Below are 23689 nucleotides of genomic sequence, written 5' to 3' on the forward strand. Positions count from 1 at the left end.
GAACAAAGCTGGCACATAGCTGCTATATAGTACATCATATTAGGTGCACTCTGCACATTGAGATGTTTGAACAAAGTGTCAAGGAAAATACAGTGTCAAAAATACTCAGGACAAAAATATCATCAAGGAAAGTTTCTGTGGGAAAGCAAAGTTTTACTATACTTAACTCCACATCTACGTACCTTGAAGAAATATCTTCAAGGTATGTAGAGGTGGATTTAAGAAGAGTAAATTTACCTGTTTGCCAGTGGTGGCTGGTAATTTTACCGAGGTTCCCAGGGGTGCCACAGAGGCACACATACACCTCACTCACACCCATGCATTCAAACACACACACACACCCATGCACAACACTCACTAATAAACACACATTCATTCAAACATAACACATACACCAAACATTAAAAAATACATAAGACTTACCTTAACAGCAGCTCTCTAAGAGGAAAGCCTTAGAGGTCCCAGGAGAGTTGGGACTGCTGCTTTACCTCATTGGATGACCGTATGAGGGAAGGCTGCAGTCTCAACCTTGCAGAGAGTGAGCTGGGGTCACTGAGACTGCTGACTGCACCCCACGAGGTGTTACTGATTGACATTCAGCCCTGGGCACTTTAGGGCTTAAAACTGAAGTGCCCAGATCTGAGGTAATCGGTGATGCTCCCCCTCATCATAAGGGGGAGGGATTTGAGGCACTTTTGTCAGGCTAAGGAGGTCACACCCAATGGGCTGTGAAATTCTCACCCTGGCAATGTTCAGCTCAGTCAACCAGGGGCTGTGCATTTAGCTCATGTCTAGCGCCTGCCTGCCTGACCTTAACAAGAGGAGTGTCTATCAGACTGACCTTTGCTCAGTCTGACAGACATTCTCCTTGCCTGGAACAAGGTGGGGGGGGGGGGCGTGGCCCCTCACCCTGTATGGACAGGTTGCTGTTGCTATTTGCACTCAATATTTTGGGCCTCAGAATTTTTTATACGATATTCTGTCCACACAATATATTTGCAATCGATTTTCTATCAGACATCTGCACATTGCACACTGAGGTCTGGAGTGTTTCTGAGGGATGCCATGTCTGCAAGGACAGTTACTTTGCAAATGTCAGATATGTTACGACTGCAGTGAGGGGAAAATAAGCTTTATCTAGACGCGCTGGCTCTGTACTGTCAACCTCTACTCAAATTTAGCATGCTATAACTCAACAACCATTGCATCACAGCACACCTTTTTGTATTCCCTTATATGGGTCATCCAACATCACAAATGAAGTCATGCAAAATTAGAATTCTTTTTGTAGCGTCCTCTCTTATTCAATGTTGAAGTTAAGATTTTGCAAAGGGACAATGAAAAAATACACAGACAATGATAACATTTTTATCACAGTATGTCCTTGAAAAGTCAGTAATTAAGACAAATATTTTATAAAATATAAACCATACTCCAAATGTCCTTTAAAATGATATGTAGTTATGCCTAGCCCCGTTAGCATAATGAATTCTCACAACAACCCCCCCTCCTCCTCAGAACTGGTCATGGAAAGCACTTGCAGTCCCCTCCAGGTATGAATTTCCCCCACCAGTGTTCCTTCTCCATTTACTTTACGATCCCAGTGAATGCTCCCATACATAGGCTGGACCACTTATTTCCATTGTGGAAGGACCTCCTCTGTGTCCGACTTCCAGCCTTCAACTCAAGCTCCACTTGAATGTGGGAGGGCAGAGGCGGCTGGCAGGTAACGGGGGTGGCAGGGCGGGTTGAAATAAAAAAAAACACTTACTATTTGCTGGCCGCCGTCTCTCTTCCACTTTGGTCCCTTCCTACACCGCCTTCCCCCCAGCCTTGGCGGAAGCAGGAAGCATACAGGCTCCCTCCCCTGAGTCAATCACAACGCTGCAATGCAGTGTTGTGAATGGTCTTAGCGCCAGGGTTCGGCGCTCAGACAGGGAATGGGAGCCTGGGAATGTTCCTCACCAGGCTGTGTAATGCAGCCTGGTGGGGAACATGCAAAGTGTGCAAGACTGTGTGGCTTGCCCTGCGACCCCAGCCCTGCCCTAACCTAGCCCCGTAGTGAAAAATAAAATGATAATTAAGGGGTTATTATCATTTTTATCTTTCCTTTCTCTACTCTCAGAGCAGTGGGGCGATATTCCTCCGCCTTAGCGTAGGAGCCGCAACTGGGCCTCCTACTGAGTGATCCTCCTACTGGATTTACTTGCTCTTAGATGGCGGGAAGCAAACCCTCTTTTTTTACATTTTGGGGCAGGAGCATTCCTTTTTGTGGTAGGATTGAGCACTCCACTAGCACCAAAGGGTGGAAATACTCCTCTAACATGCAGGGATGGGAGACCACTTCTTACATAGCAATATGGAAGGCCTCATCTTAAAACTCACCCTGCTGTTTAAGAGGAAGAGGACTCCCATCCTGCCATGTAAATTTAAAAAATACCATTTCACCGTGCAAGAAAAAAGAAGAGTCTCCCACCTTGCTATGCTGAGTTAAGGTTATTATATTATTAATGCACAGCAGGTATTTAGGATCTTAGCGCTCCTAGATGGAATCACTCAATCAGGGGTTTGTACAGCGTGGCTACTCACCCAAGAGGTTTTCAAGGTGCTGCATGTCGGGGATGGGGAACGTAGCGGATCAGACTAAGTGCTGAGTTCATCCGAAGAGCCAGGTCTTGAGGTCCTTCCTAAATTGCGTCAGCGAGGGTGATTTCCTGAGGTGGATGGGCAGGGTGTTCCATGTCTTGGAGGCGGGGTAGGAGAAGGACATTCCTCCTGTTCTGGTCTTGCGGATTCGTGGGATGGTAGCCAGGGAAAGCTGAGACGAGCAGAGGTGTCTGTTGGGTACGTGGAATGTGAGGCGGTGATTCAGGCATGCGGGTCTGGCATTGTGAAGGGCCTTGTATGCGTGGGTGAGGAGTTTGAAGATTATTCTTCTGTCGTCTGGGGGCCATTGGAGGTTGCGGAGGTGTTAAGTGATGTTGCTGTGCCAGGGAATGTTGAGGATTAGTCTTTCTGCAGTGTTCTGAACATTCTGAAGTCTTCGGAGGAGTTTCTGGGTGACGCCGGCGTAGAGTGTGCTGCTTATTGAGGGCATGGGTGACTGTCTTCTTGTTATCTGTGGGAATCCATATGAAGGTCTTTCGAGGCAGGCAAGTGTGTTGAAGCAGACTGAGGAGGCAGTGTTTATCTCGCGGTCCATTGTGAGCGAGGAGTGCAGTAAAATGCACAGGTTTTGTTCGTGGTTCGTGGGGGTAGAGGGACTTCCTAGAACAGAGGGTCACTAGGAGTCGTTCCAAGCAGAGGGGGAGGCTCCCAGGATGAGGACTTCTGTCTTGTCTGAGTTGTTTTCAGGCAGCTGTCCTTCATCCAGGTAGTGACGGCTTTCATTCCTTTGTGGAAGTTGTTCCTGGTGACAGTGAGTTCTTTGGTGAGAGAGAGTATAGCTGGGTGTCGTCGGTGTAGGAGACGATGTTGAGCCTGTAGCTCCTAATGATGGCTGCGAGGGGGGCCATGTAGATGTTGGAGAAGAAGTGGCTGAGGGAGGAGCCCTGGGGTACTCCGCAGCTGATCTCTGTCGGTTTCGAGAGGTATGGTGGGAGACTGCTGATAAGGAATGAGCAGATCCAGTTGAGGTCCTTGTCTCGGATACCAGCGTTGTGGAGTCTTGTGGCTAGGGTACAGTGGGAGACAGTGTCAAAGGCCGCCTAGAGGTCCAGTAGGATGAGGGTCGTAGTTTCACTCTGGTCGAGGAGGGAGCTGATGTCATCGGTGGCTGCAAAGAGGGCGGTCTTGGTGCTATGATTGCTTCGAATCTGAATTGGGAGATTTGCAGGATGTAGTTGGTTTTGATGAAGCCGGCGAGCTGGGCATTGATGACTTTTTCGATGCCTTTGGCTGGTAAGGAGAGCAGGGAGATAGGCCCCAAGTCCTTGAGGTCCGTTGGGTCCACAGGGGGTTGATCTCGGCGTGTTTCCAGTCATCGGGGAAGGTTGCGGTCTCGAGGGAGCAGTTTATGGTTTGGCATAGCTTGGGTGCAATTGTGTAGGCACACCACAAGACGCGGTGCAGGCAGAGGTCCGAAGGTGCTTAGGAGTGGATACTTTTCATGGTCTTAATGGTGTCATCCATGGTGAGTGGGGACCAGCTGTGGAGATTCGGTCGGGAGGGATCGGCGTTGGTTGTGGTGGTTGCTGGCAATGTGGGGTGGTCCTGGGTGTTGAAGTTGTCGTGGATAGTCTTGATCATATGGTAGAAGAAGGTCTCAAGTCTGTTGCAGAGGTCTTGGGAGGGTGGGATGTCTGTGGCCTTGCTGTTGGGTTTGGCGAACTCCTTGATGATGCTGAAGAGTTATTTGCTATTATGTGTGTTGTTGGTGGTTCTGTCTTGGAGGGCCTTCTTCTTTGTGGTTCTGATGAGGTGGTGGTGTGCGGTGGTGGCTTCTTTGAAGGGGGCATGTGCTTCCAGGGTTTTGTTTTTCCTCCATGTCTTCTCGAGCCATCTACAGGTGCATCTAGACTCTTGAAGCACGGGGGTTAACCAGTTTGCTTTCTTGACGTGTTGTTTGCTAGTCACTTTCTTGAGGGGGGCCAGGGTGTCAGCGCAGTTTGCGATCCATTGGTGGAGGTGCGTGCTGTGGTGTTGACATCTGAGGATATCGGTGGTGGTGCGTCGTGTGCCTGTGTGTTTATGCTTGGAGGGACTTTGTGTGGGTGTCTTGAATGCAGACCTGGCCTAGTATAGTGTGTGTGTGGGACTGTGTAGAAAGTTGGATTTTTTCCTTGTGAATTGCAGAGTGAGGTGGGTCTTACTGCCTGTAAAGTGCCTTGAAGTTGTCTCGGAGGGATGCTTCGAAGTGGGAGTGTGGGTCCTCTCACCCTCTGTTTAATTCATGGCATCTGAGCAGCGTACCCATCAATTTTGGGTCCTGCTGTGACCGAGACGCAGTTTCAAATCTGTGGACTGGGGTGTGTCTCGGATCTACCCCATGCAGTCTGCGCTGTGAACCACCTACAGAACGCAAACAGCTCAGAGCCTGAAAGTAGCCAGTGGAAAATAGGCAGGTGCTACTGCCTCTAGCCTTCTTGGCTTCTGTTCTCTGCAGAGCTTCTGGCCTTTGTTATATTTTTGGCAGCTGAAAAGGCAAAGTAGACACTTTAAAATGAAGCAAATGGTTCCCAGAGATCCCCTCGCCTTGCGATGCTGCCTGTGTTCGTTGACCCCTTCGTAGTTCACGGTTATGACGTGAAGGGTTTTATATGCTGCCGTTCACATTCCTGCATGTGTTTTAAGAATGATTGTGCGAGATGTTCGGCATGTATTTACACAAGAAAAAGCACACATTTGAGTAAGTTTGTCTGGTTTAGTTGTGCTTGCTTGTTGTGACATTGTGACGCAACGTGAAGACAGACGTTCTAGGCCCAACCGTCTGGCGTGCAGTCGGGGGCTAACACGGGCCCCTGCAACCCCTGTGGTGCATGGGGGCTCCCATTCAGCACAGACTATGAATTTCTGTGAGATTTGGGAGTATCAGGTTCCGCTCACCACTTCCTCGGTGGGTGGGGGGCCATCATTTTGCTTTAGGCACTGTGTGCAGTTTGGGCTACTCCTGTCAAGTGGGAGCAGGTTTGTGTATACATGTACAGCACTCCCACACACATGGCGGGCTGCAGATGACATGTTACCGCATCCGTCCAAGTACCAATCATATTGGTTTCAAGGAAATTCTCCCGCCTTCTGACACCTGCTTGCAAAAACCGGATTCCTTGCCGGGCTTCTGTCGACAGGGACTGGTCTTGTGTGACTCGGAGTATGCACTGCCAGTAAGCTACTCTTGCAAACAAGTGCACAACATTTGTGTCACACTTTCTCTGCCTGCCTTAGCAATTTCTCTGTGATACTGACAGATATGGAAAAAAACTTATATTTAAATTTCTGATAATCTATCCTGCAGCAGCATGCTTGCAACTCCCATACAGGCCAACAGACTCGATGCTGGCAGCATTAGAAGACATTGGGAGAAATACATTCGCCCGAATAAATCTCCCACTTTCCAAAATGTTGGCATGCATGCATGCATCTGTTGATACATCTTGATGGTCCGTCGCCGACAGAAAGCTCACCGTGTACAGTGTTCACGCGTGCCAGTACTTAATGGAGTTGCAAAAGGTCAAGGACAATGGTCATTAAAAAATAGATTTCCTCGCACGATCCCTTCGGGGCATGTGAGCACTTTGAAACGTGCCCATACTCCAAGAAAATGCATCAGCATATTTACTTAATAGCAACACGTTTAAACATAGCATCATGTAGCAGACCCCTCCAGCTCCAATTATCATTATATAAAATAGCTTTCAATTACTTGCATTAGAGCGGCTGTGGCGGCAAAAGGCTGGTGTCTGGCCGAGTGGTTCACAAGATACCAGTGCTCCTCTCTAGAGTTTTAATTCTTTTTAATAAACGACAAACGTTGATAACTCTGACTAGACGTTGTCATGACTGTCAGGCTGATATGGCCCTACCTATATTTTCAGTTTATCAACTAAAAACGTCAAGCTTTTTTTATATGAATGACCACATAGACTACAAAATACTTTCATATGTTTTCCTTCATCCATAGGATGCAGCCTAGAGTTACACTCTTAAAAAATACCCTTTTTTGCAGAACTTTGCAAAGAGTTGTATTTCATATGTAAAATGAAAATAGAACCTAATGGCTGTCACTGCCAGTTTAGCATGCAAGGTCAACCCTAGCTGGGGATTCAATACTAATATAAAACATTGTTCTTGTGTTGCCGGTATTGAGTGGGCCCTTCTCTGGCAGGTTGCCCATCCACCAATCAATAAGAATGTGGCTTCCGATGTATTTTGATTCGATTTTAGAAAACGTGTAACAATTTATTTTTCAGCCTCTCCTAAGCAGATATTTAGGTTCTCAGATTAATCACTTCAACAGGACACCCCATGGTAATGAAAAGAAATTATGGGTGTGCACAATTTGTATCATTTGTATTTGTGCAATTATATGAAAATTTGTGAAAATGACATGAAAATTACGTCTAATTATGCAAACTGCAAAACCGGCATTTGAAGCTATATTTTGGTGTGAAATGCCACAGTAAAAGCATAATACGAAATTCCCAAAATGATGCCAATTACGCTGGTGTAAATGAAACTTTGCCCTGGCCTTGTTTTAGCCTGCCTTCTGTTGGAGGGATAATGACCCGTGTATCAGATGCCCAGCATCTCCATGTAGAGATCGAAAACTGGAACTAACAGGCCGACTCCTTCTGTGCAATGAAGGGTGACAGACCTAGAGGTGGGACTGCTCGGTGAGTCAAATTAATGATGCGGATTTAAAAGTCCAGTAAATTGGTGAAGGACCTTTCTCTAAGCTTCTCAAGATTTCAGTGGGGTTGAATGTGAAAAATAAAAACAAAAAAAATGGATGGGTGGAATACTTGCAAAAGTTTCAGCCAATGGAAGTCGCACACGTGACATTCAAATTCATTGTTTTTTTGCCCACTGCACCACTCCCAATGGGCAGCAACTATACCCAAAACAGTCTTGATCCAGATCCAATAAAAACAGTTCAGTCCAAATTGTCCCCTCCGAACCCGTAACACAAGGGAACCAAACCTGGTTTCAGATGTGTTTGTTATTATCAATGAGGCGCAGCTTAGATCCTATGGCACAACATGCTCAAGACCCACATCTCGGTATATCCATCACACACAGGATGTCACAGGAACAGAGTGTGATTGCTTTCAAAAGTCTTAGCCAATGGCGATCAGTCAGGGACATTATGTTTTTTGCCCACTGCACCACTCTAGATGTGGGGAGCAAGCTTCTGCAAACAATATTATTGTTATGCTTAATACGGACAGCCCAGTCGAAATGGGTCCTATAGTCGCAGGAAGCAGGGAACCCTTGTTTGGTCATACCCCTCCCACTCACTTAAGGCACCACATTGGAACAACAAAAGGCTATGGGTGCAATGCTTGCAATATGCTCGTGTCAAATTGCAATCTATAATTTTTTAGATCACTGATCCACACTAGATGGAGAGCAATCATATGGAAATCCGTCATGGTCCTGCTCCAACAATAAGATCTCTGATCTGCTAGACAAACAACGTGATTGTGACAAATGCCGCTGACAGCTCAAATAAATCATCGCACAGTGATCCCCTTGTACATGATGAGAGTTGTAGACTAGCTACCACAGTCAGTATAAAATCCAGATTTACTACATGATATTTTCTGTGATGTTGGGGCACAAGTTTATCTTTGCCCGAGAATGGAAAAAATGTTAATGTGCAATAATTTCCATATTCTTTACATCAGTTAACGTTTAATTATAGAAGTCCAAAGTACATGTTTTCAACAGAAACATTTCCCGGATTTTGTAACATGTCTTAACGGAACTTTACATGTCGTGCTGTTCTTTGTACCTCAAGTTTGACATTATTTGCATTAGGTACATCCTGTGTAAAACAGTTTCCTACACCATGGTGTCATTTCAAATACCTAAAATGAAAATTTGTAAATAAAAAATTGATTTTACGATTCCATCCTCATTGAATTATACATGCACATAAGTAGCCAAGATCTCCCATTCTAAAATTCTCCCATTCCATTTTTTACTGATAGATACATCTACCTATCTACTTGCAAATTCCTTACCTTTTGAATATACCATGTGCCAGCATTCCACTGAAACATTCTCAGTAGCTCTCCCACGTCGACGGGGGCATTGTCAGATGTTAGTTTCTGACCCTCATGATATTTTCCATTGGTGCTTAGGATCAGATCACGATGTCAACGCCTGTTCTATGTGTCGGAAGGTGAATCTGAAAGCCTTGAAAGAAGGGGAAGTGATGCTGCTCATGGCTAGAGCGAGGCAGGAAAAGTGAGGTCATTGCAAGTCTTGTCCTTGATCCATTCATTGAGGTCGGCAAGGAAGAAGCTCAAGAAGAAATGGCGTTTTGGCTCTCAAAGTGCATGCCTGAAGATTGAATGGGGCAACCTGAGTTCTTTTTCACTTCCTTCAGATGTGGTGGATGTTATTTTATCATCCAGAAGACACTCCACAAAATCTGTTTATGCTGGCAGATGGTCTAAATTTGTTAAGGGGTGTAGTGATAATTCTGTAAATCTTTTAAAGGAACATTTGTTAGATATTTTATGTTTTGCTCTTTCTCTGGTGCAGCAAGGCTGTGCAATTGCCATAGCTACGGATTATTTTAGTTATTTGTCTTCGTCTCAGTGTTACTCTGTTTACCAAGGCATTTACAGATAAATACCCTCTCGCTCATTTTGTTATGCCTCAGTGGGATGTTAATTTAGTTCTTACATTTCTAATGTGTTCTCCATTCAAGCTTTTGCACAGTTGTCCTATGAGATTTCTTATTTTTAAGACAATTTTTCAACTTCTGCAAAATGGGTTAGTGAGTTACAGGCCTTAAGTCTTAAGTCTCCCTTCACTACTTTTTTCCCTGATAAGTTGGTTCTGAGAACCAGGGCTGCCTTCCTGCCAGAAGTGATTACTCCTTTTCATTTGGGTCAGTTCATCACCCTTCCTGCTTTCTAACCTCCACCACATCCATCTAAAGAGGAGGAAAGACTTCATCGATTCGACCCCAAAAGGACTGTCAGTTTTACATGGATAGGGCACGTGATTTCAGACTGGATAACCAGCTTTTTGTGGGATATGTTGGCAAAATTAAAGGAAAGGCGCTTCGCTAAAGGTCTTTGTGAAGGTGGATCATCCTTTGTATTAAAACCTTCTACACGATGGCCGACAAAGAACGTCCAGAAAGTATTCATGCTCACTAAACTAGAGCTAAATCTTCTTCCTCTGCTTCAGCTGGAGGCGTCCCTTTGGTAGATATTTGTAAGGGAGCAATTTGGGCCTTCCTTCACACTTTTCCGAAGCTGAAGTGAGGAGGGACAGTCACTTTGCTTGTTCTGTTTTGCAGGATTTTTTGGTATAGGCAGACATGTACCCACCTCAGAGTGTGGGACTGCTTAGGTGCCCTATTCAAAAGGTGAGGAATCTGCAGCTAGATTTATCCATCAGAAGAACAAGTTACTTATCTTCGGGAATGCTTTTTCTGGTGGATACAGTATCTATCTGCGGATTCCTCATCGGCCTTCTGCCTCCCCTTTGCTTGTCAGCGTATACCGAAAAAGGAGTCTGTACATTTTATATGTATATGAGTTTTCATATGTCAATCTTTGATTCAGAGTTTAGAATCTTTGATTGCATTTGTGATGTTAGTATTACCCGCTCGCCTCGAAGGCACGATAAAAATGGGTAGAAACTGACATCAATATGCCGATGGGGACATCTTATGGCTCCAGTGACGTCACGCGGTGCCGTGTTTGGCGCAATGTGGATTCTGATGCCCCTGTTGATGTGAAAGAACTACTGAGAATGTTTATATGGACTTCTGGTACATATGATCCTCAAAAGGTGAGGAATCTGCAGGTAGATACTGTATCCACCAGAAAAACATTACCGAAGATAAGTAACACTTTCGTCTGAGCCAAGTGGCTTTCGGTAAAATTCGGCTGTATTCCGACCTCTCTGGAGTGGACAAGTTGGCTACATTTTGCCCTATACAATTTTTTAAAATCATACGCCTTTCTGTAACATCTTCAGATAATAGTGCAAAAAACATTGTGCTAAATGATGAAATCTTCACATTTTAACTATTGTTTCAAAGTTGGTAACTGAATTCTTGCATTGTCATGAATTTCTATAAATCACTGCTACCACACCAACCTTTAACCCTAGATATACCTGTTGTATCTGAAATGTGAACTGAGCAAACTATCTCAAATTGTCTAAGATTGGTACGAGGTCAGCAAACTCAGAAGAATGTGGATTGCACTCAACTCTCTAGTGACATAACAAGTTGAAGATCTCTTTCAAACCTTGCATTGTACTGTAGCATTTGTATAGTGCTTACTACCCCTATGTGGGGTACTGAAGTGCTGAACCATACAGATAGCAAACTACACCATGTAGGTTGTGTGGTTGGGAATCTGTTGTTCTTGTTTTGAGCCAATATCTAGAGTGTTTTCATGTTGTGCATGATAACTACTGAGGTGCGGCTGTTGTGTTATGTGTCGCAGAGCCTGGTAGTGTGATAAGTGAGGTTATGTGATAAATAGACACACACCTTATAATTATATTGGTGACTAACCAGCTTAGTCACAGGGGCAGTGGGATGTTGTGTGCCCTTATATACCAAAAAAGGGGTTCATCAATAAAGGCCCAATAATCCCTAAAGCGAAATGCGCCAGGCAGAGATGCTCTCAAAGTAGTAAAAGGATACCAACCAGACAAGAATGGGAATTGGTGACATAAGCAGTAGCCATGCACCATTTTTTTTTTTGTTTAATGCAGGGGCACTGCGTTCTGTTGAATAAATACATCCTATGAAGGAGGAACGATGGGGAAGAGTAATCAAGGCTGGCAATCCGAACAGAAACTATACAAACTTTAAGATTCCCAGATTCTACCCACCCCTGCTATGCTGAAGGAAGTCAAGCATTTTGAGGAGAGGTTCATGCCCAAGCCCTTCTCAGGCTCTCAAAGGCAGGCGCGCACCCGTTGGGTGAGCGTTAGTCAAGCGGTAACTCAGACCTCAGCTAGATGGGCCCCCTGCACATGCGAGGGTGAGGGACGAAGCACTTGGCTTGTTGCTGTCCTGACAGAACAGGAATACATCGGCATGCCTTGTATGTCCCTGCTGTCCTTCTCTTTGGTTGCACATCGGCAGAAGTTGTACACAAAATAACTTAAACGTTCGGACTCACAATTGCTTTCCTGAAAGGGCCCATTGTATTTATGACTTCTCTTGCACAGCCCTAACTGGAATCATGTCGCTCTCTTTTTGTCTGCACGTATTTACTGTCTTGTCACCACCATTCCCAGCTCCAGACTGACCGACTGTGTTGTCTTGAGTTATTCACTTATTTCTTGCACCTCACATACCTTTCAAGATTTGACACGTTGTAAACTGGTCCATAAAGCAGCCTATAAAAAACACGACTTGGATTTGATTGTGTGTTTTCTTTCTTCCTTGCAGGGGGGACTGGCTGTGTGTGGCTCTGTGTTATCCCAGGGAATCCACGTTCACAGTTGTGTCCGATGTTTACCAGCGGCAGACGGGGCGAGTTCATTCAGTCCGGCATCTTACATCCACGCCTTCAATGCAGCGTTTTCTGAGCCAAACGGAGGAGCAGCGCTTCTTCTACGAGGACAGAGACACGGGGTGAGTGTGATGCTGCCTCCTCTTGGGCAGAAAGAGATCTGGGGTGAATACGATCCTAGTATTAACTTGTGCTTGCCAGTCTTGGCAGTCTGCACCTGTGCAAAGGGCATGGCTAGGCACCCTTATTCCTACTTGCTGCTACCACATGGGATAGCTACGGGTACTCTCCCTCCCCGGGCCAGCGCTGCCACTACTTGAGCAGGCGGGACACGGAGTGGGCACCATACCAGAATCATGTGGTGTGTCACAGTCTCCACCTGTGCACAGTACACAGGTCATGCCCCCTTACTCCTATCAGCCGGCTCCACATAGCCTTATGGAAGGAGTTTCTTCTTACCACTAAAGCTTCCTCCTCCTCTTACCCATGCTTCCTATGAGTGCTCAATCTAATAATTTCCCTGTGCCCACTCTCTTGCATGGGTGGCTACAGTTGAAAATATTATTCCTGGAACACCAAGTCTATAGCAAATTCTGAATTTGATTTTTTACAAGACAGCACCCTTCTTTGATCGCTCGAAAACTTTTATGTAGGCATATGATCCTTGCCCTGACTTTTTAGTTTAAATATTCCTTGTAGACCTACCCGCGGGAGGTGTTGCTTGGGTAAGGTTTTCTGAGGTAAGGTATTCTAAGGTAAGGACGCTGCAGCTAGAAATCTCTATGAGATACCTTCAGTAACGCCTTATCTGGTAGAGACTCTGGCTCATAATTCTAAGGTAAGGAATCTGCGGCTTGATGGAGTCTCGACCAGACAAGGCAAGTAACTTTTTTGTCTGTGCAGAATATCATGGACTTTGGTGGAGTATGTGAGGGTAATGAATGTGCACCTGGCCATCTGAAAAGAATTCCAAAAACCTGCACTCAGGTGAAGATGGTCTTTAAGGAAACATACAAAGAGCTTTTTGTCTAAAATGTTGAAAAAGATGGTGATTAACATTAAAATTGACCTTTAACTATGTAATTTGATATGTTGAAGAATAAATAGAAGTGAGTTACATTAATTTACATTAATTTACACTGGTCTCAGTATCAACTTGAAACAAGCATTGGCAAAACATATTTTTCCTGCCTATGCAAAATGTATTGGCTTTGTCAATGTTTTTTTCTAAATGTTGTACAGCAGCGCGAGATATTGTAAAACATGGCTTAAAGTAAAAATAAAAAGTGAAATGGGGCAGCCAGTGTTGACCACATCATAATGCTTTTTTTCTATAAGCCATGTCCCCACTCCAATCTACTCCACTCCACTCTACATCACCCCAATTTACCCAATTCAATCTACTCCACTCCCCCACTCCAATCTACCCCAATCCAATCTACCCATGTCTACTCCATTCCAATCTACTCTACTCTACGCCACTCCAGTCTACCCCACTCCAACCCATTCCAGTCTACCAAGCCTATTCCCAATCTGTCCCACACCACTCCAATCTACCCCTCTCCCAATCTACTCCACTCTACCCCAATCTACCCAATTCCAAACTACCCCATCTACCCCAATGCATTCCATTCTACCCTACTATAATCCACCTAATCTACCCCCACTTTAATCTACCCCACTCCACTTTACACTACTTTAATCTACCTCTGTCTACTCCGAACTATCCTACTCCTATCTACCCCTCCAGCCTACCCCACGCCACCCCAGTCTACCCAATTCCACCCCAATTTACTCCAATTCAATCTACCCCATTTCAATCTACCACTCTAATCTATCCAGCTCCCCCACTTCAATCAACCCTACTCCAGTCTACTCCAATCTACCCCACTTCACGCCACTCCAATCTACCCCAGTCTCCCCCATCCACCCCTCTCTACTCTACCCCAATCAAGTCTTTGAACTTACTTTCCTGACTTTCCTGTTGCCCATTTTAAGCGGATTGCCACAGCGGTTTTGCCCGGTACAGCGGATCGCCGTGAGGGAGGCAAAACTACATCTCCTTGCAGTCCACGCGGTGCGCACGCTGCCAACGTTGAGGAGAGCGCCAGGAGGCACTCAAATAGCAGCCAGGGTTCCCACGGCGCGGAAGCCTTTGAACTTATTTTCCTGACTTTCCTGTTGCCCATTTTCAGCAGATTGCCACAGCGGTTTTGCCCGATACCACAGATCGCCGTGAGGGCGGCGAAACTACATCTCCCTGCAGTCCTCTCAGCGCGTACGCCGCCAACGTTGAGTTCAAATATCGGCCAGGGCTCCCGCAGCGCGGGACGCATACGGCCGTGCCCGGGCGGTGCCCGGGCTAAGCCCGGGCCTATCTGCACCCATTTTAGCCCAGAAGAGGCTGGGCTGGCCCATCCTCTAGGTCTTTTACCAGATATATTTTTTATACACCCAGAGGAGCACCGCTGATTGCCCCTGACAGCTACAGGCTCTCCAGTAATAGCTTCAGCGATCAAGGCGAAGGTAGGAAGGCGCCTGGCCTGCTTCTAATCAATTACGTTACTCCTAGGATTGCTGGTCAATGAATGTTTCCCTGCCTTTGCGCCTGGGGTACCACAAAGTTGCTTCCTGTTATACCGCTAATCTAGGCCTTAACACTCAACAATTTCATACGAGTGACAGTATTATCTAGCGCCAGACAACTGTTGAAACCGCCAACATCAAAATCACTATGGTCAGACGCAAAGCGACACTAGTATCCAGAAGGGCCGCAGCTGGCACTATTGTCCCAGTAACGACCACGGATTTGTTTCTTCAGTGTGCCACAGCCGTCCTGGACAAGGAGATTGAGCTGGTTAACCGTCGCCTCTCTAGGTCACAGGTTACTGCTTCATCTACCACGCATACAGATTCACCCATGCTATTGACCAGCACGGATAACGATACATCTAATCACTTAAACATCACAGGAACGCATGATGGCAGTGGGGGCAACCTTCATTCATCAGTCCAACGGCGACCTCTCTCTCCGGCCATCATTATCGATAACTATGGGGGCACTGAAGCTAAATCAAATCAAGCAGGGGTGGTATCTACTCTTAGCATGCCCGCGTCACGACCAGATGCACCCATGCAAGGGAACATTCCCCTGACTGAGCTGGGAGGTACAGGGGCAGGGACAGGTACCAAAAGGTAATCCCAACCATCTGTGGGTAAAGCCAAAAGGCTAAAACTCAATCAGCCACCCAAAGTCCCAACCACTGTTACATCTACGCTGTCCAAGTCCGACATGATGGGTGTTCTGGAATCTATGAAGGTAACAATGGAGAACCTGCTGGACTCAAAGCTGGTCCAGATATTCCAACATTTGGCAGCCATTGAAAAGAACTTATTGGATCTTCAATGCTCTCCTCCAATAGCACCGACTGGAGGCTCAGTCGTCCAACCTGTACAAAGCTCTCTACCAGACCCCCCTAACCTGGACTGCTCACAAAATTTCGACAGGGGTCAATTACAACGACAGGGCAGACAAGATATTGAAAGTCATCGACTGCTGATGCAGAGTGGATCCCATCACCCTAGCAGCAGTCTGTATCTGCAGCCACAGCTCCAGTCTCAGGCAGAGACTCATCCAACAAGGGCTCGGCTACAGCGGGGAGGGGAAGCTCATTCCCAAGATCTACCTGTAATACACCTGCCCGCGGAATCTACTCCATATGTTGTGGTACTGGGGAATGTGCCAACCCTCATAGGGGCAGGAAGGAGGACGTTTCCCAGCTGAAGAACAAAGTCTTACATTGGCTATCTTATAATGCACATCAGGGAACTAGGGTGGAAAAAACATTATCATGGTGCGAAGAGTGAGTTGGATTGGTAATTCTTACAAATCACTATCGGGGGACTGTATTATCGTAAATTTTAACAGGCCACATCTAGCAGAAAGGATTCTATTTTCAAGGTCACATTCTGATCCTTCGCACTCCGAGTCGGCCATCGTAGCCCTGCCACTCTGGTTTTTTTATAAACCTGACTTTGCAGGGAGTATACAAATGAATCCTGTTGACACAGCTCCATCTGTTGTCCCGTCGCAGAGAATACTATCCACCAGGAATGTTCATCCGAATCTGTTTGCTAGAACAGCATACTCTGATGAGATGCCTCCATGCCGGCAGGGCTTTGGTCTATCGTCCCTGGAGCTGTCAAATAGATTCACCCCTTTGTCTAGATTGGATACATGTGATTGACTTGGTAGCTCCCCATCAACGGACTCGGTAAATCCTATAGCTCGGCGGGACTCTCCAGTGCAAAACCAGGAGTGTTTGTGTGGACATGATACTAATGTTTTAACCTGGAACGTCGCAGGCCTGGTTAAAAGTTCTCCGACCCAATGTGGATAGCATTTATGAAACAATTTCTAGTGATTTGTTTACAGGAAACATGGCTAGTAGATTGCAGTTTATTTTTGGATAGCTATAAGTCTTTCTTTGTTCCGGCCTCCTCTCAACGGCTGGTAGATCAAAGGGTGGTCTAGTTATTTTTATTTCTGTCGCTGTGGATTGCCAGATACAGGTTTTACCTTCACAAAGCCCTTGTATACAATATTTGGTTTTAAGAAAGGGTTCTAGAAAACTAGGCCTTATTAACTTTTGTAACTCAGTTTCAAGTATGAACGGTGGGTGTAACATCAGTCTTTTGGGTTCTTTTATAAGGCACCATTGTATAACTGAACTCGAAAACCTCATGATTACAGGAGACTTTAATATACATTTCTGTGGTGACCCCATGGCTACTAGATTGGGGGAACTAGGTTGCCCTCGTGTAAGGGGGTCGCATTTTGAGCATTCTACCCAGGGGGATGCTATGAATAACCTCCTACATGAATTTGATTTAATATCCCTTTTGTCACTAGGTGACCCCAGTAGCAAGGCAGTCTTTTCCTTTAAAGTAAGAGGGTGTGGTACAATTATTGATTTTATGTTAATCTCATCATTCTTGCAATATTCATTTCGTATTTTTTCTATACATGAAAGCGCTTATAGCGATCATAACCCCCTGTGTGTTGAATTGCGAGGACCATTAATGTCATGTATAAGGGGAACTGTGGAAAAGGGGTCAATAAGACCAACAGATGGTAAACGAAGGCTTAAAAGGACACAGATTTCTCCACACGCCTTTTATAAATCAGTCACAGAAAAATGTGCCAGCGAACTGGCCATATGTATCTCGCCGCATACATCACCAGGGGGGATCATTAGTGCCTTCAACATTAACTCCGCCAGAGTAAGTGACCTTTTAAGAGCCCCGGCCCGCAAAATAGTCTCCCCCACCCCCAGGTGGTTTGATTCTTCCTGCTCGAAGGCGGCAAGAATGTTGTGGGAAGCTCTTAATAGGAGCCCAAGAAACCAGAACCTAGTCAAAGCTTGCCGTAAAGATTACAAGATTAAATTGGCTAAACGCAAGTCTACCCTAAAGGAGGAGGCCTGGAGGGAGCTGATTGAGGCTAGTACCCTGAAGAATAGCTCTAGATTTTGGAGTATCATCAACAGCCCCTACCTTGAGCATGCTGAAGGTAGTGCCATATGCGCACACTTTACAGAGGATGACTGGGTGTTGCACTTTAAAGCGATGTTTGAAAGCCCCCCCAAGTTGACCAGTGAGTCAGGCCGAGAAGTAGTCTCCACAAAATTGATTTTTGGATTGGGAGAGATTGAGGGAGGCATCGCTGGGCTGAAAAGTAACAAAGCCCCGGGTCCTGACGGTATCCCCCCAGATCTTTTAAAATCTGATCCCTCCTTCTGGGCCCGGTACTTACCGCCGTAATTAACGCGGCGGCAATGACGGGTTGCCCCAAGTCCTGGGCCACTTCGACTATCGTGCCAGTCTTCAAGAAGGGGGACTGTGATAACACACATTGTTACAGACCGATATCGTTGTTGAATTTGGTGGTTAAGCTGGTGGGCCGTGTGCTTTTAGATAGATTGACCAGTTGGGCAGAGGAACATGATATTTTATCTAATGTCCAATAGGGGTTCCGCCCTGGCCGGTCTACCGTTGCCCAGTGCCTTAACCTTACCATAATCCTTAGCAAGTATACGGTTGCACGCCCTGGTACCATCTATTTAGCCTTCATGGACTTATCTTCTGCGTTTGATCGCGTAAATAGGACCAAGCTGTGGCAGTCCATGAAAGACATAGGGGTAGATAGTAACATCGTTCATTTTCTAGAAGACCTGCATCGCGCAACCAAGACCAACGTCAGATTCTCGCAAGACCTACGTGTGTCTTGTGATTTTGATATCAAAAGAGGCGTCTGTCAAGGGTGTATCTTGGCCCCTTTTCTGTTTAATTTATACATCAACGACATAGATAAAGCCCTTTTGATGCTTTTCCACTTTTATGGCGGATCGGGACTTATCGATCAATGACTCTAAATCTTATGTCATGCAAGTGGCGAGATGCTCCAAAAAATGGTTTCAATTCAGGGTTGGCCTGGCCAAGCTACCACGCACAGATGTCTTCTCATACTTGGGGGTCGCCCTAGATGCGTTTGGAAATTGGGGCCCATTAAAACAAAGAAAGAAGAGGGATTTGATGTGGGTGAACGTGGCCATTTTTTACTTTGCATCTAAGATAGGAAAGAGACCCATTGCAGCCCTGTTGAAGATTTATCAAGTGAAGAGTGCAGCAATAGCTTCCTACGGAAGCGAAATTTGGGGGCATGTTTCCACAGATGACCTTCAGGTAGTCGGGAATAGTTTTCTGAAACGCTTATTGGGTGTTCCCCGTGGCACATCTAACATGGTGGTACAAGAAGAACTGGGGGTGCTTTTTCTAAATGATATTTTGGCTCTCTGTCCCTTAACGTTTTGTTAAACACTTGGTTGAATAAGGAACTAACCCTGAGTCACATGATTTTAAAAGAGTGTATGATCCTCGACCACACCCTCAAAGTTCCATGGTTCAGATATATCAAGGGCAGCTTTGAAAGGTTAGGCCGAGGCGAACTGTACACTAACCCTGATTTAATAACTAAACAGGATATGGGGATAATAGGGGAGTCCTTTGGCAATCTCATAAAACTGGAGAGGGAATAGCTGTACTTGCGTAAAGCTAGTGTACGTGAACTTATCATTTTAAAGACAACATTATTAACTGAGCCTTATCTCCTGGGGGCTTCAACTATTTATGAACGTTTTTTATTGACCAGCTTTAAACTGGATCTCTTTCACCTCCTGCTAGCCATACTAAGGTGGAGCAGTAGAGGACAAGTGTTAGCACCCTGTGGCTGCGACGGAGAGTCTCCACAGGATTTGCTACACTTTGTATTATTCTGTAGATTTTATGAGGTCCTCCGAAAGCTTTTATTGTGCCGATCTTGAAGAGGATGGATTTTAAACAGGTTCGCCCAGCTCTCCTGTATTTACAATTGCTGAAGGATGAGTGCATCTTTTTTGTTCTTGGATACCTGAAATCTGTGGTAAAATCTAGGGCCTGTCTTGTATAATATTAGCATATGTTAGGGTTTAAGCTCTGTTTTTAAATTCAATTAAAGGTCTGGGACGGTGCAACCCTGTTGGCATGGTTTTTAACTGATGGCCTATGCTTATTGGTATACAAATCTTGTATTTTAAACCACTGATTTTGTATGAAGTGTTGCAGAATGTGTTTTATTTGTGATGGAAAAACTGTCATTTTTACCTAATTTTATGTGATGATAACTAATATGGTTTTATATCATTGAAACCGAATAAAGTTGAATTGAATTGAATTGAATTGAATTACCCAGCTCCAATCTACTCCATGCCACTAACGTTTAGCCATGCTGAACAGCAGCTACACTGGGGTACATAATGGCTAAAACACATTGCCAAGTCAATAGCTCTCGCATATGTGAAACCTATTGGCTTTGTCAATGCCTTTTTACTGTGGATTTTCCTGATATTAAAACAAACATTGCCTGCAGTAAGCTGAAATCCATGCAGTTCAAGCCCTTGCAAAACACTTTTGCAGCGTGTCTTGACAAGTTCGAAACTGCCCCAAATTGCAAACATGGACCACTGTTTTAGCTATCTAATTCACAAATGGGGGCAACTTTTATTTTGGATATGGGGCCTTTTTTTGTTCCAATCCGACCCTCAGACATTCCTTACAAAGAGGTAGAGCAGGTCTGAAGCGAAGAACCTGGAAAGATGACGACGTCGCACCCGTGTTTATATGCAGGGTGTGTATGAGCTGAAGTATTTCGGTTCCCGGAAGAATGATTCTGTCTGCTGGGAGACATCTGCTACACGTGAGTGGGATTGGTTTTTACTTTTGCTGGTCACCCGATAGACTTTATCCCGGCTTGGGTGCGTCAACAGTCGCACTTGACTGCCTTTCTCTAAATTAACAAGCTATGTCACGATCGCTCTGGAAACATTAACGCTGATTAAACGCGTCTGCGTCGTTTCTGTCTACAGTGGTGTTGTCAGTGTGCGCTCTGGTTTCTTGTTATGTGCACACTGTTAGCTTCTTCGTCTCTTTGTACAAGCCTTCTGGAGCATCTCCGTTTATATGTTCATAAATACGTACCTTATAAAGTGACTTGTTGACGTCCGCTTAAAGTATTGACTGATCAGACTTTACATGAAGTCCCCTTTCGTAATTTCTTTTAAATTTGTCAAAACAGTAACTATTTCTCCTGAACTATCAAAATTGGACGGTTTTGTCTGTCAGTTGTGCACAATGGGCTAAAGAGGAATTGTGGTTGGGGTTTCGAGGTGGTGGTGGTGATTGTGTGCGGCCAGAACCAGATCTTGCTTGGGGGAATCCAAGGGTTCAAGGAGTGCGTGCATAACTCTTAGATCGCTAATTTTGCTGGGGAAATATCTGATGGTTAATCGACCTGTTTTCTAGCATTCCCCTTTCTGAACTCACAGAGGAAGAACTGAATTTACCCCAGCAGCGCACTGTGCCTGGCAGGGATTGTGCTCGAGATTTTTATGTTTGACCACAATCCCAGAGAAACAAATCCCTGGAGGTGATGGAAAAGCCTACCTCTACCAGAAGTAGTCTGTGGTGCGTAGCATACCATGCCTGTGGAACCTGAAAACGGCTTAGATTAATCCATGGACTCAGCTGTGGGTTTTTAACCCCTTGAGGCAAGCCACGCTCACAGAGGAGCAATGCTATAAATTAATAAAACCAACCTTGGGTGTATGGTGAAAACAAGTGAGCCGATATACACTGCTTATCACATTGTTCTTCTCCCACACATGGCCTCCCTTCTTCCATTAAATGTAAACAACTGCCGATCACCAGCATTGTCTAGCTGATTGATGATCTAATCCTCAAGAATAATGCCGAACACGTGTACAAATATTCTTGCGACTGTGGACGATTGTAGGAAACAGGTTTTTTGTTTGCAGTACCCATCCCCCCACTTTTTGCCAGGTATGTGGTGCAACTTTAACTGAAAGTGTGCATGGTTCCTGCCAACCAGGTCTCCATCACCAGTGTTCTTTCCCTAAACTGTACGATTGTTCCACATTTGGCAAACCATTTGGGATCCCTTGTAGGTCCCTAGTAAATGATACCCCTGGCACCTAGGTCATTGGACCTAAAGAAGGTCCCTAAGGACTGCAGCTCAAATTGTGTCACCCTAAGGGACCCCTCACCAAGCTCATGCAAACTGCTATTCCAGCCTGCCTGTCTTGGTGAAGAGAAAACCGAAGAGTTGACATGGCACACATCATTGTGTGCCATGCCTGCCAGCACTGCGTAGGTAAGTTAGCCCAGGGCAGGGTGCACTATACCCATGTGAGGGCATATCTGTGAGAGTGGATATGCCCTGGTGATATCTAAGTTCCCCCCTAGATATTACCAGTGCACATGGGCGTCATTATGAGTACGTGGGCTGGACACTCAGCATTACGAGTTCCACACCTACATAATGGCTTCACTGTAGCCCAAGGTGGTTCATACCAAACACATCGGGCCAGATGTCCAACCATTGGAAATTGTGACTCACAATTTGCGCATGATTGCGAGTCGCAATTTCCAATGTACTATAGTGTCTGAGACACTGTATGCGATTCTCAATGGGGCCGCAAATTGCATGCCTCGTGAATATTAATGAGGCACTCGCAATTTGCGACCCCATTGAGAATGGCAGGCCCTCCCAGGTATGGTGGCCTGCTGGGCTCAGCAGACCTCCATGTCTGGGACGGCTTTTAAATAAAGCAGTATTTTTTAAAATGCAGCCCGTTTTCCTTAAAGGAAAATGGTATGCATTTTAAAAAAAACAAAGAAACGTTTTCGGGTGATTTTTTAAGAACAGGTAGTTGTCCCTGGGACCACTGCCTTCCCCTAAAAAATATTTTCCCCTGCATTTGCAAAGGGGAAGGGGACCCCTTTCCATTTGAGACTGCATTACCACCCTCTTGAAGAGGGTGGTACATTACGAGTGTTTTGCGACTGCAATTGGGATCGCAAAACATTCCGACATAGGGCTGCGAGTCTTAATTAGGAAGGGACGCCCTTGGAACGCCTCTTCCTAATTGCGAGTCGCTAAACACTATTTTGCGAGTCGCAATTATTTGTGAGTCGCAAAATAGTGTTAGTACATGGCCCACAGGATTTTTCATGCACAGTTTGCGCATGCAAAATCCCGTCGTATATCTGATCCATCGTCTTAATAAACCCACACTAATGCCAGTGCTGGATTTATTAATAAATGCACACAGAGGGCACCTTAGAGTTACAGACTACTAGTATGTTGACTGGCTTGTCTCAACCAGCCAGCCACCATAGACAGGTTTCTGACCTCCTGAGGGGAGAGCCTTCGCTCCTCCATCAAGCAAGATGAACATTCCAGGGGGAAAACTTCAAAGGCCCTACCGCTGACTCCAGGCCTAAACAGATTGTGGAGGTGCCCAACCCCCTGTCCTGGCCAAACTATTTAGCAGCAAGACAGACAGTAAAATAAGTTAGATTAGGACCACCCCCTAAAGCTGGCCAGCTGATGTGGACCACATTTTCAGAATCCTCCATCTTCTGTTGGAGAGAATTAGCATATTAGGGTCAGGTTTAAGCCCTCTTCCCACAGGAAGTGATCATATAGAGGGTATAGTCACTCTACAGGTAGGCAGCCCATTTGCTACTACCCAGTATTCCCCTTAATGCCCCTAAATTGAGTATTTAGGTGGCATCTCTCAACCCTGAACTAGAGATTCAATGGACCTAAAGGCAGAGAGGACAAAGAAGAGCTGCTGAACCGAAGAACTGAGCGCCTGCTGTGGAATTTGGGTGCGAACACCTCCCTGCCACTTCAAGATTCGACAATCAAGGTAAACTGTCTCATCCTACTGCTGTGTGGCCTCTAAGAACCCCAGAGGACTACCAGCCTTCACCAACTGCCCAAGAATTCCCTTCGGAGTAGAGGAGCTACTCCCCTACAGACCGCAGGCACAGAACCCACAGAGTCCGGTCCGATGACTTGCAGCTCCCTGGCTCGACCGGTGCAGCAACCAACCAGGAAGAGA

General features: G+C 45.6%; 2 protein-coding genes across 4 annotated transcripts in view; both read left to right on the forward strand.

The window, feature by feature from the left end:
* Positions 1–23689, forward strand: part of LOC146860776 (cell surface hyaluronidase-like) — a 665184-nt gene that overhangs the window by 516388 nt on the left and 125107 nt on the right. For all 3 annotated transcript variants that reach the window (XR_014978861.1, XM_085644718.1, XM_085644719.1), the window contains exon 20: positions 12101–12286. Coding sequence is in view for 2 of the 3 variants with exons in the window: in XM_085644718.1 (XP_085500844.1) it covers positions 12101–12286 (186 nt within the window). In the remaining variant the exon portion in view is untranslated. The remainder of the gene's footprint in view (positions 1–12100; positions 12287–23689) is intronic.
* CEMIP (cell migration inducing hyaluronidase 1) overlaps positions 1–23689 on the forward strand; it is a 908751-nt gene that overhangs the window by 350303 nt on the left and 534759 nt on the right. The gene's annotated exons all lie outside the window — the stretch shown is intronic.

Source organism: Triturus cristatus, chromosome 3_1 (genome assembly GCF_964204655.1).
Source record: "Triturus cristatus chromosome 3_1, aTriCri1.1, whole genome shotgun sequence".
Taxonomy (NCBI): Eukaryota; Metazoa; Chordata; class Amphibia; order Caudata; family Salamandridae; genus Triturus; species Triturus cristatus.